Source organism: Scophthalmus maximus, chromosome 12 (assembly GCF_022379125.1).
Source record: "Scophthalmus maximus strain ysfricsl-2021 chromosome 12, ASM2237912v1, whole genome shotgun sequence".
Taxonomy (NCBI): domain Eukaryota; kingdom Metazoa; phylum Chordata; class Actinopteri; order Pleuronectiformes; family Scophthalmidae; genus Scophthalmus; species Scophthalmus maximus.
In genome coordinates this window covers 3,164,997-3,181,301 of record NC_061526.1, presented here as the reverse complement: position 1 = coordinate 3,181,301, position 16,305 = coordinate 3,164,997, and the positions used below count along the sequence as shown (strand labels likewise).

Below are 16,305 nucleotides of genomic sequence, written 5' to 3'. Positions count from 1 at the left end.
AAACTCTATTCACTAATAGTAGCCCATTCAAGCATAGTTTGGAATAGCCTGGTGACTGATTAAGTGTCAAGTACATTCATTAAGGATCACTTTTGTGCTGAGCGCACATCAAGAGGAGACTTAGTGAGAAAGCACAGGTTTTCAACTCAGACGACTCTGAGCAAAACAGTTGAAAATCCGCTGTGAGAGATCAATGGAAGGAGAGATTTCAGCATTGTTACTCTGTCACGTTAGAAGGCAAATAAAACGAACCATGAGACGAAGCCGATTTCTAATCATCATTTGTAAAACTCAATTTCCGCTGCACTTTTTCATTGAAGCTCCAGTGGGGTTTTTTTTCTTTTTTTTCTGGATTGCCCAATTTTCTGATTAGAAAATAATTCTACCATGATGATATAACCATTCAAATTTCAATGACAAAAACACAAAGAGATAACTCAATCCAAGATTATAAAGAGTCACTGACATTTGAATGACCGTTGTTAGTGCCACATATACTTAAAAACCTTTTGTTTACCAGCGTTACCATGTGAATTGTGTTCTGAAATCATTTTCAGGTAACCCAAACACAGTTGTGTTAAACATTTGGAACAAAATGTCCAAATCATTCTCTGCCACTGACTACTTCAGTGTTAAACCCTGACTTCTCCGCTTGTCCTTTTCTTTATGTTGTTTTTATTGTTATCACAATCATTCAGAAATGTCAAGCTTCAAGTGTGACGCCTTATTTTTAAATTTTTTTATTTTTCCTTTCATACATTTGCTTGAGGCGCTGAGGAGCTTTTCCACCATATCTTGTCCGGGCTTTCTCTTTTTTCTGTCTGAAAAGGCCTGTGGGCTTAAATTGTTCAAATGCTCTCTCCTACGAACTTTCTGCCTTATCACTTATTTATTGGATTTGCTGTCCCATATATTTTTCTCAAAGATAAACTCAAAGAAAAGTGCACGCTTCTCATCATCCCAAAGGGAGGAGGGATTTAAGGAATTAAAAACAAACAAAAAACATTGGTTCTCATAAATAATTCCCAACAGATTGCATGCATTCTAGTAAAGTCACTGGAATACACAGATGAGCATGAGACAGTGGCAGTTTGAAAGCTTAAATCATTTGAGATAATGTTATATTACTTTAACATACTTTTTTTAACATACATTAAAATGTGAAGTAAAATAACTTTAAGATAATTGTGCAGAAAAATGGGCACCTCACCGGATAGCTCAATTGGTTGAGTTTGTGCCCCATGTATGAAGAGGCTCGAGTCCCCCTGCAGCGGCTCGGTTCAGACCCTGGCACTGTGCTGCGTGTATCCCTCCTATCACTCTCTCCCCCTTTCATGCTAACAGCTGTCTTGTCAAGGAAGGTTTGAAATTCCCCAAGCATTATAATTGTGCAGGAATAAAACTTTATACGTGTAGAGATTTGGTCTTGAAGACACAGAGCCAGACAAGTATAAGATTTAACTTTTAAATTGGTTACTCCATTGGTTGGGGTAGAAAATCATTGTCTTAGCATTCAATTTACTGAAAGCCAAGACAGTATTAGAGCTAGAATAGAACAAAAAAAAGATTAGTTGTCTGTGCTTAATCTTAAAGTACGTGTTTGGTACAATATCCATGATGAAAATGACCTTGTGCAAATATGTTTATTTATTTATTTATTTATCTCTCTATTTGGTGGTGATACCTATCATGACTTCCACACAGAGAATACCAAAAAGAAGGGGGGTGAACAGGAAATTTGGGATTTCAAAACCGCCTACACCTTGGCAATTAATTTATGCTTACATTAGCTGCGTAAACTTCATAATATCCCATAGCATGAGACAGCAGAACCTTTTGGCTTCATCAATGTCCCATAGAAAGTATGTTTATGAATAATAATAACTAACAGGCCTACTGCATAGTTTAGAAAACAAATTTTAATTAGCAAACAGTAATTTAAAGCGTTTAAGATAATATTAAGTTGTACAAAACCACAAAAACAAATCTTTATCGCCGATGATACTTAAATGATTAAGTATAATTTTGGTTCCAATGGCTACACAGCACTTAACCAGCCAACACTGTTAACTGTTGCTCAGTACCATCTGTGACTTCAGAACTATTCATATTTCTCTGTTCGCCAATGTGTTGAAATTCAAATAGCTGGACGAAGGGTGGAGTGCTGCGGTCACAGGTCCACTACTGGGTTTTAACAATCTGGTCATTTGCCGTCACCCAATCTGGACTCATGAGAGAGGCACTGCTAACATCAACTCAAACCAATTCTTTTGTGTCATTAGGGATAAACAGACCTATGAGCTGTGCAGCAGCAGGTATTGTTGTAACATGACCAAAAAGTTCAGTGTTATTGCTATTTGTATAGATATTGTATATAGTTAGAGAGTAGACTTTTACATTTCAAAATGCAATTTGACTTAAAGTGTCTTACAGATGCATCATTTAAGTTATGCCTGAGTGGTGACTGAAACATCCCGAGAGTTTCCAATTTACTTTTTTAATATCAACTCCATTAGCCCAGAGAGCTTCATTTGTTGCAAGATGTGAGTGACCTTGCTGTTTTAAGAAATGACCGTCGGTATTACTACTGCAGCGTCCCCATGAAGTAAACACAATTACTAAATACATCATCTCTCTAGGTTTTGTCATAGTTAGACAAATTGTGTCAGAGCTACTTTGCAAAATCCCCTCAGTTTTTATCAAACTTAAATTGGGCAAGTTTTGAGGCTTGATCATTAGGTTGGGGGCAATGTGAAAATCTCACCTTAGAAAGCACTTTCCTCACATCCAGGTTTTGCAGGAGTACTTGCTGGGTGTTAATCAGCTGCTGTTGAGTGAGGGAGCAGCTGACATTTTGGAAAGCCTTCTTCTCAGCTTGGCTGTTAAATTGGACATAGTCATCCAGATCCGTCCCCTCACACAGAATCGCCCTGAGAGTTCCTGGTTGTGGAATGCCCATGGTCTGAAAAATAAACATAGATTTTGGTCTAAGGTGACAAACAAGCAAACTTTGCATTTGCCCGTAGTTTACTTATAAAGTGTGTTGTGCAAGCTGAATAGAGATGAAAGCATTGTTTTTACCATGTACATACATACAAACACCACAGTGACACATCACTGTACAATGTGACAGACACAAACATTAACTCCCTGACACGCAGATTCATACACACGGCTGATTTGTAACATACCAGACAACAGAGGGTGATAACAAGCCAGACTGGATACAACGGCCGAGGACAGATAATGGCTTGTGAACAACAGTGTGCTGACGACCTTTTACTTTCTGGGTAAACAGGACAGTTTGTAACCGGAATGTCCTGCAACCATAAGTGTGCCTCAAACACAGTCACCATCTTTTAATCAGTTCACACAATATTTTCCCATACTTGTCAATGTCAGTAAAACATAATTACCTTCCTGCAGCTCCTCACATATTACTTGGTACATACCAGGGTATCAATCGTGGAACATTTCAAGACCCACAACTTGTATCTCTTATTTCTTTTCATTCCAAATTACCTACTGTAGAGAGCATCAAATTAATATTTTGTCAAGCAAATGCTCAAATTGGTTTTGATTATGAGTGTCAAGACAAAAAGTCCCAGAGGCAGTTCTTGTCCAGGACACTTCATTCTTAAATATTCACACACAATAGTCTTGGAACATTTGGTCTTTAGAAATTGATGATAACATTTCAGTTCCTTGATTAACAGAAGGACTTGGAAAATCATGTTTCAAAGTTGTTGGGATTCTTACTGGAGACAGAGTAGAGTTGTGAAAGGATACTCACTGGATTGACAGTAGCATTTAGGAGGCTTTGAACAACTGTTGGTGGCACCGACAAATTCTCTTTAAGGTGTGTGGAGAAGGTTTCGTTGTCTCGTAGGATACTCCTTAGGGTCACTGGTTGAGCTTAAATGTAAAGACGCAGAATCATTACTTTTGCAGAACAAAACTGATACAGAGGAAAGATATGTGAGCAGCAGTGCAGGTTATGTTATGATGACAGATGGTCAGACATTGATCACTTACAGAGAAATAATTTTTGCTTGTTTTTAACCTTATAGTTATGGCCATAAAATCCACTTAATTTCCTGTATGTACAGTAGATATTTTGCCCAAATCTGGGTGCATGCATAAACATGTAGCCACCGCACTGCAATCGAAGGATGGTCCAAACAAAGTACAGTACCACATGATTTATTTTGAGTTATGTTTACTGATAGAACCAAAGGCTGAATATTTAAAGGAGAAAAAAAGACCTTAAATAGAAAGAAGTTGCTTTTTTGTTTTTCAGGTGTGCATGCTATTTAACAAGTGGAAAATCAAGACACTACTTTGAGTGGCATTACGGTCTGAGGAATTTCAGCTTAACGCAATGTTTTATAAATGACAGTGACTATTAAATCGTTCACTGGTAAAAGTACGAGTGGAGCACTTTAGTTGCGCGATAGCGTGAAGTGAGTCACTTTGTTGCTTAACATGTACCAGATAGTTTCTCCTGATTAGCCGCCTACAGATAGTCAGGATTTCCAAAAGCCAGTTTCAAAACCAACTTTCCACTGTTACACCCTCAGTCGTTTAGCATAGGGGGAATCTTATTACAGTAAGTTCAGACATCCATTATCATGATGTATCGGTTCAAAATGTGGTGGGTTCATTCTCTCCAGCATGTGTCATTGAGATGATGAAGCAGTTACATCATTTAATTGGATTATGCCTTTTGCAAGTGTAATACATATACAAAGTAGGTTAATTATGAGGATGAGATGAGGAAGTGACTTACACTGGGGTTATTCAAGGTTCAATTAAGATAAATGTTTGTTTAAAATAACAATCATTCAATATTGTCTGAAATTAAATTTAACTGCTTACACAGGGGTTACACAACACCCCAGATTCCTACCAAACACAAATGGTGCCCCTGATCACTGGAGGATCATCAGGAGGGATGGATGGGGTTAGATTAGAGGGAAGAAGAACATGCTCTGGGCTCTTCCTGAACACAGTTGCATGTCTGATTGAAGTGACTACCTGAGTCTTTTAATCAACCCTTGGTCAAAACAAAAGAGGACAGCGCAATCACCTTTGCTATCCTACTCTTTTGATACCACTCCATTCCCCATTCTTGTTGATGACCTTTTGTGCTCTTGCCTCAGATTGCGAATCCCATTAATTATGGCCAGGCTTAGATCTTTGATGGATTTAATCTTGAATATTGCAAGCCAGCGACCCCAAAATGCAAATGCCCCCACCCCCACCCCCTGCCTTTTTGCAAATTAGGTGCCGTATGAAAATCTGAATATCATCAGGCTAAACGAGCCTAATGCAAAGCAGCAACTTATCAAGACAAACGATCTGTCAGTCTGCATGGGAAATTGCATCATAAATAATCACGCGCCATTGTTTTTGAGGGATAAAGGGGAATAACAAATCCTCCAACTTGTCATCCACATGAAAGGGATACTTTGGTTGATAGAGAGTACTTGACAAAAACATAACAGAGTGAGGAAGAGCTTTTACAATAACAATTATGTTTCTGAACAATTACGGAGCAGAAGAAGAAAGAAGAAACTTCACTGTGACCCTGCTTTGTCTGAGTGTTTTCTTGGTAACAAGGTCTTGTCAGTGCATCAAGATTTTGATATTTTGATCCTCTTACCATTACCGGGGTTAGACTGCGAAAGGACTGACGCCCACTGGTCGATGTCATCTGCCAACAACTTTGTCTTCCTGAGAATAGATCTGTTCACCAGGAGGGTTTGCAGCTCTATCAACATTCCAGCAATTCTGGTTTTCCAGAAAGACAAAAAAACAAGATCATAAACTGACTTTGAAATCTTATGCATCAGATATAAACGGAAATCATAACCGACACATTGTGTTTCGTCACAGGCAGAGAAGGGAACATCCCAGAACATACATGGAGTTGTTGAAGTTGTTGACCTGCCCTGGTGTTTCCCCAGGCGTTGGGTGGCTCAAACAGGGATTGTCGATGTTACAGATCATACCTTGGAGCCAAGGCAGCACGCCAGCTGACGGCATGGCTTTATTTGGGTAGTGACCTATAGTTAGAGAAGAATATGTATTCATTTGTTCCACTGCGTGGCCAACTCATCATTGGCAAAGTTAGTATTTTTACATGCTCATGTCATCAACAGTTATACACCTTTAAAACACCCTTGTTCGGCAGGTTTAAATGACACTAACTGGACTTGCACTTACATTGGCCTTTGTGAACTGGCTTATTGGAGGAGCGCACCCACACCAGTATGAAGAAGAGAAACAGAGGCCATATCACCTCAACGACCAGTCGCACCTGCACAAATGAGAGTGAAGTCATTTGGTTATGAAATGCATCTTTGGAACATATTGTGGTTTAGATCATTTGCATTGATTGAGTGCCACGGGGGTTGATTGTTGTAATTTTGGAGTGAACACTGCACAACCAAGCCTGAAATACAGGTACGCAGACAGGCTAGGTGATGAGTTCTGCCTGCCTGCCTCGGTCTACAGACGCAGCGGGCTTTCTTCCGGTGCTGCCGAGGGTCAGTGTGACTATGACATACAGGTCAATGTGTTTGTAAGAGAGACAAATATGGATACAGAGAGAGAGAGGTAAAAAGCATGTGCATTTTGTAAATGCAGAAGCCTGAAAAAACATGTGAATATGGCTTCTGCATTTAACTTTACATAGTTTTTTGTTATGTGTTGTCACTGTGGAAATGCCAAAGCGGTACAGTTTGTGGATGAATAAGTCAAATGAAATGTTTTCAGCAGGAAGTAATGTCCGACAGGGAATGGTTCCACTGTGAGGTATTACGATGCTGCAGCCCATTCTTCCTTGATGCTTCACCCCACGCCCTCTGCCATCTAAGCTTTTATGCATCCCCTTGGTACACCATCGCCCTGCACTCACCCACTGAGCTCTCTCCGCATACCTAAGCTGCCCTGCCTGCATGCTCATCCCTCTCAACATCTCTGGTAGAGTGACCTGCTAAGAGGAATCAGATTGAAAGCTCCATTCAGCCAATCTCCTGCTCCTGCTCCCGTAACATGTTCAGACATTGTATACGATTACGCACTCGAGCACTAAGAATAACAAAAGACCTATACAGGGTTTGTTGTCTTCATAATTAAACTGGAGGGCAGGTAGAGTTGGAGAAAATACAATGATATATAGTGGTTGTTATGCCACATCACCATGGCAACCTTTTTGAAATTAAGGTTCCTGCTGTAAAAAAAATAAGGGGTGAGGAAGGGGGTTGAACACAGTTATTTAGTTGGGTATACATGCATATTGTGAAACTAGGATTTTCAAAGAATTACAGAGGACAAAATCCCAGAAAATGTGAACAGTATATTTTGTATAGAATGCAGTCCCTTAATTCCATCCAGTCCATGTGTCACAGAGGATGTAGTTCTGCTGAGAGGGTGAATTATCATAATGTATTCCAAAAAAGGCACGGCGAGGGAACACAGAGATCATGGGGACTTTCTCAATGTCTGGCTCCCCAGGCATTTGCCATGAGACATCAGCGTCTTAGTGAATAGATAATCTCCTCCTATGAAATTATGTGAAATACTGGACCATAAAATCAGTTTCATGCCTGTTATAAAATCTTAAAATGCTTGGTGAGGCATTCATATAATTGGTCATTAACCTCCACAAGCCCTCCAGAAGCACCATTGTCCTTGCTAACTCCCACTGGTTTTGTCTAATAACAATATTTCATGTTGACATTGGCCAAATATCCAAGAGTCAGTGCACAAAATCACCACTGTCCTCTTACACATACTGGAGAAAACGCAGGCGCATATTTCTTCCTGATAAGAAAGCACACCACCGTCGTCTTTCTGCTGGTTGACAAAATTAACAAGAGGAATATTTCCCATACAAAGTTGTAAAATTGCAAATGACTTTGCCTTGACTTATTCCGAGGAAGTATGAACTTTGATGAAAGCTGATTTTTTTTGTGAAGATGTCTTTTGTTCTACTCTGGCAAGAGGCACACTGCTGTGCTTGAACCTATAACAAAACAACTGGATGGATGTGACTCCTATCATCACTGCGAGGATATAAATCAAAGAGCACAATGTAGCTCTTTGTAACAGTTATATCTGCATGAAAAGTAACTTAGAAGGCCAACTAGATACCTTGACAACTTCTTCTGACCCTTGAAATTGCGGTTGCGACACATGGTGTAATTGTAATCTCCGTGCAGCATGTGACCTCTTGGCAAGTGTGGGTGACATCAGAGGCAATAATATCCACCATGTATCTTCCGGGTGATCACGTGTAGACTAGTGTCTTTGACGAGAATGAGTAAGTTATGACTGGGGTGAAGGTGACTGGCCACGTGAAGCGACTGAGACTAAAGCCTCGACAGCTGGGACAATTTTTTTTTGTACTTTCATGGATTTGCATTTGTATAAACGCACTGCCATATTAATAAGTCAAACGGTAGATTCAAATAAACTGATTTACCCGTAAATTGCCTGTAATAAACAAGTATTTCCATTTAGTAAGACTTAGGCCAAAGTCTAGCTTTGTTAGAACTAAAGTACAGGCAATGTGACATAATGTGTAAGAGAAAAACGTCTCCAAAAATTGAAGGTGACACTTTGAATTGGTTGGCATTAAGGTAAGATTGTTCTTGTTCTCTAGCGGGAGCATAAAAAGCGACTCACCTCTATAGGAGACAATTTTCGTAGTAAATCCCCCCCATTACTGTTCCTTCCCTTGAATAACCTAGTTGTCCTCAATAACACAACCCTGGGACCATATCCTCATGTTGCCTCCGCTGCTGACCACTTTTAGCAGATATATGTTGATTTGCAACAGGGCCGGTGAGCACAAGTGTACCTTTTGTCTCTTCCGCAGAGTGAAGTTCTTCCACAGGAGCAGAGTGAATTGCGTCAGGAGACCCATTATGGCTTATCCTGGCAATAGCTTGCCAAAGCGTTGCTATGGCAACTGACCCACTTAATAAACCCTGGAGGGAATAAAAGGGAGAGTTTGGTTTTAATACAGAGGAGCAATGCATCTTGGGGGAGTGCCACTAATCACTGTGCAGCACCTGTTCTACCTACAGTCAAGGCAGGCCTATGTCTCAGCACACGGAGGTCACTGTTTTTGATCTACAGTCTAATCCTCTTTATTTGAGACCAGGTGGTTGTTTCATTTCATGTACTGACTATAAAACTATGATGTCACAACAAAAATCCTCTTAAAGGTGTGTAAGGTTACATAAAATTCATATCATTAACCACCATTGTGCTACAAAGTCTTTGTCAGTTAACAAATATTTTTTGTTGACCACAGTAAAAATAAATAAATAAAATAAATTATATATGGGAAACAGCTTCATTTTTCATGTAAACCAAAGATTGTCGTAAAACATTTACTGCAGCTTTTATTAGTCACTGAGCACTGATTACAAAGATAATAAATTAATATATGTACAGTATCAGCTTCATTAAAAACTCTACAAATGACAGTCCCTACTTTTACTTAAGTTAATACTTAAACCTGCCCTTGAGGTCCCATTCATCATTACCACAGACATGTTAGTTGGTATTTAAGTCTAATTATACATACTGGAGAGTTTGATCAGCTTACGGTGTTTAAATGAACACAGATACAGTAGCTGCACGCTATTTGGTCTAATCCATTGCAAAACACACTTTGACAAACATTAAATATAATCCAAAACATGAATATCATATTAACAGATACATTTAAATTTAAAGAAGAACTCCATTTTTAAATATACAACAAACTGCATCATTTGATATATAATCCAATACACTGTTATTATGTTAATAAACGTATGTTGATTAATCAGATATGCATTTGAAAGACATTTTTCAATACATGTTGAGGGCTGAGAGAAGTGTACACACTCCACAGACATTCACTGATAAAAACACACAGTGATTTGTGTTTAGCGTATTCTGAATACAATGAGACAAAAACCAAAACAAAGACAAAGACAATTTTAAATTATCAAATACACTTCAGTGAGATTTGTTGTTATAAGTCAATAACCACGGTGTGTTCCCTAGCTCTGTTTACAAAATGTTGCAGAGCAACTGATGCTCTGTGGAGACTTATATCAGCATATGCAGGAGATGGGGGGTAGGGATGGGTTGTTTTGTTTTTTTTAACCCAAGGGTAGCCCTGACAAATGTGCCACCTTTTAACGCTCCATTTCCTCTTTCTGTACAGGTTCCATCTTCCCTCTGTGTGTTTACATTATTTACTGTGACTTCATGTATGTTTTATTCACTGTCATGGGAAAATTGAGGCTCCTTCACTTCAAAATGGACAATTCAGCTTTCTAATGGGGTAAAGAAGAGTGCTCAGGGCCATTCAATAATATAGTGCACACCATTGGTGAGATGTTAACAGACCTCCGTGACTTACACTTTGCTTTGTTGGCAATACCAATTTGTAATGTTGTATCAGCCAGCTGCATTGAATGTACATTGAATTTAATACCCATTACCATGTTACAGTGCAGCTGGCCTGTATACACTGCTGTTGTCAGGCCATCAGCAGATATCACCGTCTTAGTTCTTCATGTAGAGAACAATTCATTATTTTCTTTAGTCTCTCCCTTTTTTTTATATAGCTTTGGGAGGAGATGGTACTAATAGAACTGTGCAAGAGTAAAATGGCCCATGTGTTTACACAGAGGCCAAGTACACGCATGAACACTCAACTGCATCAAATGCTTGTATAATTGAGTGTGTGCTGCTTTCGCTCGCACGGCTTTCAAGCGCCGTCTTTTGAAACATGTAATGCGCCAGAGACGGACAGCTTGGTACCACCTCCACTCTAAAATCACGTCATGTGTGAAGGGTAAACAACATCTCCAAGAATATGCTCAAACAATATGTCAGAAAGGTGTGCGTGAGTTGTGTTGTGTCTAAGAAAAGAGATGCGTGTGTGTGTGTGTGGAGAAAGAAAGAGAGGGGGCGGTGAGTTTTGTGGAATAGCCCAGCTCAAGGACTCATTTTCAATTCCACATCTAAAGAATGGATAAAAAGTAACCAGAGAGGGTATGATTATGATTTGCATTACAGCTGCAGAGTTACAAAACACAATGAACACAGTTCTTCAGAGAACAAAAAAAACGTACAGTGTGAGGAGTCTTTTCCAGATCATCATTTTAATCTACGACTAGGGGCACAGAGAATAACTGAAATACGTTCTTTATGCCACTTTTTGGACTTGTTTTGCACAAGGCTGTCATCAGCTATTCAGGGTTTCATTAGTTCCAAAGAAAGTCCCAAGAAAGGGGCAAACAGGCAGAAAAAGGTAAGAATGCAGTGATACAAATAAAAGGAAAGCAAACTACTGAGAGGATATAAGTGCTGATGCATGCCTGGCATTTGGGGACGAGGAAGAGCAAAGTGCATTATTTCAGCCCCTAGGACGATAGAAAGATATTTGTCATACAGCATGGGCGCAGAGGACGGCAGAGAATGCCTCGAACATCAGTTAGAAGGGGCCTGCTGTGGCCCTGTGAAGGGTATAATGGTCCCTGTGCTCCTACATTCAATGTCTTTTTTTTTCTCGTTTTAACGATGTCTTTCATAAGCTCCCCGACAAGTTTAGTGCAGAGGGAATTCATACACTGTGAGAAAGTGGGCTCAGAGATATTTATGATATTTGTTTTAATTACAGGCGATATATTCTGATGAAGCTCAACACTTTCCTCTTTACATTCAGATTGTTATTGTTCTTCAAAGAGATAGTTTTTGTCAGTTTTTTGTCAGTCAACACCAAGATCTTGCTGGTTTTTTGATTGCAGTAAAATATGAGCAGTAGCATGACCCCTGGTCCTCCTGTAGTTCACTGTACAGCAGTGCTTAGTGAACAATGAATATAAAGAGATGTTTAGACGATAGAGAAATTAGAGTCTATACTAGTGTGCAAAGTATCCTTAAATTTAATGACTGTAGTTTGAGCTAATATTGAAATGTATGGAAAAAAGTTAAATCACTTTTTTAAGGATGTGAAGAAGAAACACAAGACTAACATCATTTCTAAAACACTGTTTAACGATGGCAATGTGTCAAATAAATAGCCTTTTCCTGTCATTCAAATATACTGTTACACAGCAAATCACTGGTTCACATTTAATACAGAACTGGAGGGAAGTGAAATCACAGAACCAAATACAACCAAAACATATTTTCAATTGCATTTTTGTCTAGATATCTAAAGACCATAGAGAGTTTCATCACTTATCAATAACTTATGATTTTACAGCACAGCAACAATTAAGGGAATACTCCACTAAAAATATATGTTTTTAACACCAAAACCTCAGCCTGAAAGACTACAAAGCCATCTCCGTGCTTTGAAAAGATTAGACTTTCCTGGTTGCTCCTTCACAGAGGACTGTGAGTTCAATTCATGGTGGTTACAATGGTCCTGACGGTGACCCAGTTTCATGGTATAAATAAAGAGAGAAGAAAGTCCCTAGAAAGTTTTATAACCCCTAGATAAATTTGTCCTTTGTCGATTCATATACTGAGAATGTCCCAAACCATTTACTTCCAGAAATGTGGCTAAATACACAGCTTCCTTCTTTTGCATTGTAGGCTTGAGAATAACTGTACCCAGTCACGCTGTAGACTCAAGCTGGGCATTAATGCACTTGGCTCTTCAAGTCTTAGACTGGTGATGTAATTAGTGTACACACTCCACAGCCATACCAGTTGGTATGTCTTTGTCAATACATCTCCAATATAAATGGTATATCATTCAGATGCAAAGATAGTGACAAGGGATGAAATGATTAGCTGTTTCACAGTAAACCACATTAAAATTCCTCGGGATTAATATTACAATTGAAACATTTTCGATTATTATTATTACTAAAACGGTGTTCATTAGTGTGCTTTGAAAAACTAAGTGTAAATATTGTCCGGCATCAACCACAGTAAGCAACAGTCTCCCAAATGATGAAAACATGGGGGACGGCAGATACAGTAAAGAACTCGATTTTTAAATCTAAACTGTGATCTTTTCTTGGCTTTTATAAGAGTGCTGAGGGAAACGGGATCGAAGACGATCACCTCCTCTAGAGAACATGAGGGTGGAAAAATGCTGCAAAAGAAAACAACACTGAAATGCAAGGAGAGTTAACTTTTAGCCCACTGAATGATGTCATGAGAACTGGTTGTCAGTGACTTCAATTAAAACTGGACAGTCATGAAGTTGTATAAGTGTTTCAACAGCAGAAACACTACCAACGCCTATACAAGACTCTAGTGTTGGTTGTTGGGCTCATTTCAATTAACGTCACCATCCTCTGCATTCACAACTTACTTCTTAATGACCTCATATCAGTCATAAGTTGTATTTCCAGACTGTTTCTCTTATGGTCAGCTTTTTCACATTTTGCAATAAGACATTTAATGGAACAAAACAATTATTTATTTTAAGTATTTGCTAGACTGACGAGGCTATAGACCCATAATTACTTGGTTAATTACTAAATTACTTTCTTTGGGCTGAGAAATTATGTAGTTCTCTAGAGGACAATATGGCAACAAAATGCTGCTGCACTCTGGTGTTGAGACTTGTTAAGTCTGTTTTGATGATAAATAAATGACTCTGTGGGGGAATTTGGTCACACCTGCGAAAAGGATCTCTTTTTCTAGTTTGCTGCTTTTCTTCGAACCTGTTTAATGACTTGCTTTTTAAGTAGGTTTTTAAACAGAGCGTTTAAACTCACTCGAGTTGACTAATCAGGTTGGTTGATGTGAACATCTGGGTTTTAATTCACACCCTAAAGCTTTCTTTTCACAGCCTTTTCAAAAAGTTGGTCAGCGTGAAAGAAAGAAGTTCACACTGATTAAAAGTGTGTGTACCTGCTATGTGTACTTTACAGCACAAGCCACCAGCCCTTACTGTGGTTGAATTCAAGTAGTACGAACTTGAGTAATAATGCCACTAATATCTTGACATGATTTTAAAAAATCAGTGCGTTTATTCCTCTGACATTAACTAAGCCTTTTTGCACCAAATAGCTCCTTTCATCACAGAATTTAACCTTTGATTTTTGAGTCTTTCTCAATGCAATCACTGATATTAAATGAGTCAATGCAGGTAATTAGTTGAAGAAAAGCAATATTTCTGAGCTCTGGTAATTGTACTCCCTTGGCCACCCTGCCAATCACTTTTAGCAGCTAATTACTCATTCATTAGAAACAAATGAAACTGATGACTAAGAAAATGACAAGATGAAGCTGTTGATGAATGATTAGCACGTCATTCAAGAAGAATTTATATTGCACATACAGTGCAAAGGTGCACTGTATCTTAACAACTTGTTACAGCACTGGAGGCTCTATGTAAATCATTAGCATTAAGTAAGTGCTCAGCTTGGCCAAAAGTTCACTGTCTTTGCCCCGTTTGACTCAGCAAAAAAACATTAGAAAATGAGCATGTTTAAAATTCCTGACATTTAGTCGATAATTGTATCCAAACTCAAAGGTATCCGGTGAAATCCGTTATTTCCTTCTTGGCTCCTTTAGTTTTATTTTAAAAGCAGCCAGCCTGAAGATCAGTTTATTAAATGCTTTCAAATCAGATACAGCCGTTCTTAGAGCACTCTATTTGATCTGCTGCAGACAAGACAAGTGGAAGGAACCGGAGACAAGTGTATAGATACCCGGGCCTGAGCCCGAGCTAGCCTCAGGAGCAGTGAGCAAGCCACGATAACAACAAACAAACAAAAAAGAAAGAAAGCATCACAGGAGTTTGGCTACAAAGCAAGTGTCCTGTTAGAGAAAACAAACGGTCAAAAACAACCTACCTCCAAGCTGTTTGCTTCTCAACCCGTCAGCACATCTTGGGGCCGGAAGATGGATTTAACCAGTTTTGACTGCTGGTCGTTAGGACTCTTGCACTTCTGCCATCTCCCCTCTTCTACCTCACACTCCCTGCCTACTTCTCACGGTCGCTGTCGCCTTTTACCTAGAGTCATAAAGTATGCAAATGACTTCAGCTGAGCCTGTCGTAGCAACTGTAGCCACAGTAATGTCACGGCCAGGAAGCACACAGGTCGTGTAAAGACACAGCGTGCTCCCATAAGCTTAGCCCAGGGCACATATGTCTGCTTTGTGTACTCATGTCTGAGTCACCTGACGAGGTGAAGAGGCCGAACAGGATCCTAACCCTGCGTTTCAACAACCTTGTTTTTCCATTCATTGGCTGTGTAAGTTTGTTTCGTAGGGTGTCTCACACTAAACTTGGAATTTTAGTCACCTTTTGACATAGCACAAACTATTCATGAGCTAATTAGTCCTTAAACTTAATCTCTTTTTTTTTAAATAACTAAAGCATCAATTAGAGATGTTAGAGACCAGATGGGATCATGGGAAGAGCATTTATTTACTGTGAGACAAGAGCGGGGCTGAAAATGTTGACCATGTTGTTGATGATCAACCGAATGTGTCACATGGGGAGAGGAGCCAAGTGCATTGACTGTAGGGTTTTATAGCAACTATATAATTTGGTAACAAGGGGGCTAAGAGTTTATTATGCTAGGTGATAAAGAATAATACCAGGTGCACGGGGAGGATATAATTATGTAGAAGAGCTGGGTGTTTACTGAGGATGTAGACAGGAAATAAACAGGGAAGTTGCACACTGGATAGTATTTATGTATCATGAGGAAGTATGTCACCGAAAAAGTTTTTCTTTAACTTTCAGACCAGAGCTAAAGCTAGGCTATAACATACACATAATTATGTCCCATCCTCCTCTTCATGCTTTTTCAAATTATGAAACAAAACGTGTCCGTCCCTCATAATCATTCAAGGGTCATTGTGACTTGTTCATGAGATGTAGGTCTATATTCTCAGTTAGTTAGACACACTCACAGTCATGGAACCAAGGTGAAACCTCAACTGCCCAAAATAAATTGCTTGGACTAATGAAGTGCTGCTGCTCCAAGGTGCCAACATGGTGGAATAGACCCGCTGTTCCCAGGTCAGTAAACCCTGTATTAGTCTAGCCATACTAATGAAAAACAAGGTACGCATTTGCAACAGCACTACTTTGTAATTTCCTTCTCGCATATCTTTAGGAAAAGTATGATAATGGGGACACAACCAGCACCTGAAAAGAAGAAATTGTGCCTAGGGCAACAGACTAAGGAGCTGGATGAGAACACAGAACACAGAACACAGTGAGTAAAGCAAAGTCGATACTGAAAGCAGATATTCAGTGTTGCAAATAGTTAATTTACCTGTTTAGTCTCTGAGGAGCTCAAC

The 16,305-nt window shown here is 39.2% G+C and overlaps 1 protein-coding gene across 2 annotated transcripts in view; it reads right to left on the bottom strand.

Moving 5' to 3' along the window:
• Nucleotides 1-16,305, bottom strand: part of LOC118317227 (phospholipid-transporting ATPase ABCA1) — a 161,211-nt gene that overhangs the window by 120,333 nt on the left and 24,573 nt on the right. For both annotated transcript variants that reach the window (XM_035645757.2, XM_035645748.2), the window contains exons 3-9: nt 14,844-15,004; nt 8,870-8,999; nt 6,229-6,322; nt 5,927-6,068; nt 5,666-5,793; nt 3,794-3,915; nt 2,765-2,962 (exon numbers count right to left, since the gene is read on the bottom strand). In XM_035645757.2, coding sequence (XP_035501650.2) covers nt 2,765-2,962; nt 3,794-3,915; nt 5,666-5,793; nt 5,927-6,068; nt 6,229-6,322; nt 8,870-8,935 — 750 coding nt within the window. In that variant the 5' untranslated portion in view covers nt 8,936-8,999; nt 14,844-15,004. The remainder of the gene's footprint in view (nt 1-2,764; nt 2,963-3,793; nt 3,916-5,665; nt 5,794-5,926; nt 6,069-6,228; nt 6,323-8,869; nt 9,000-14,843; nt 15,005-16,305) is intronic.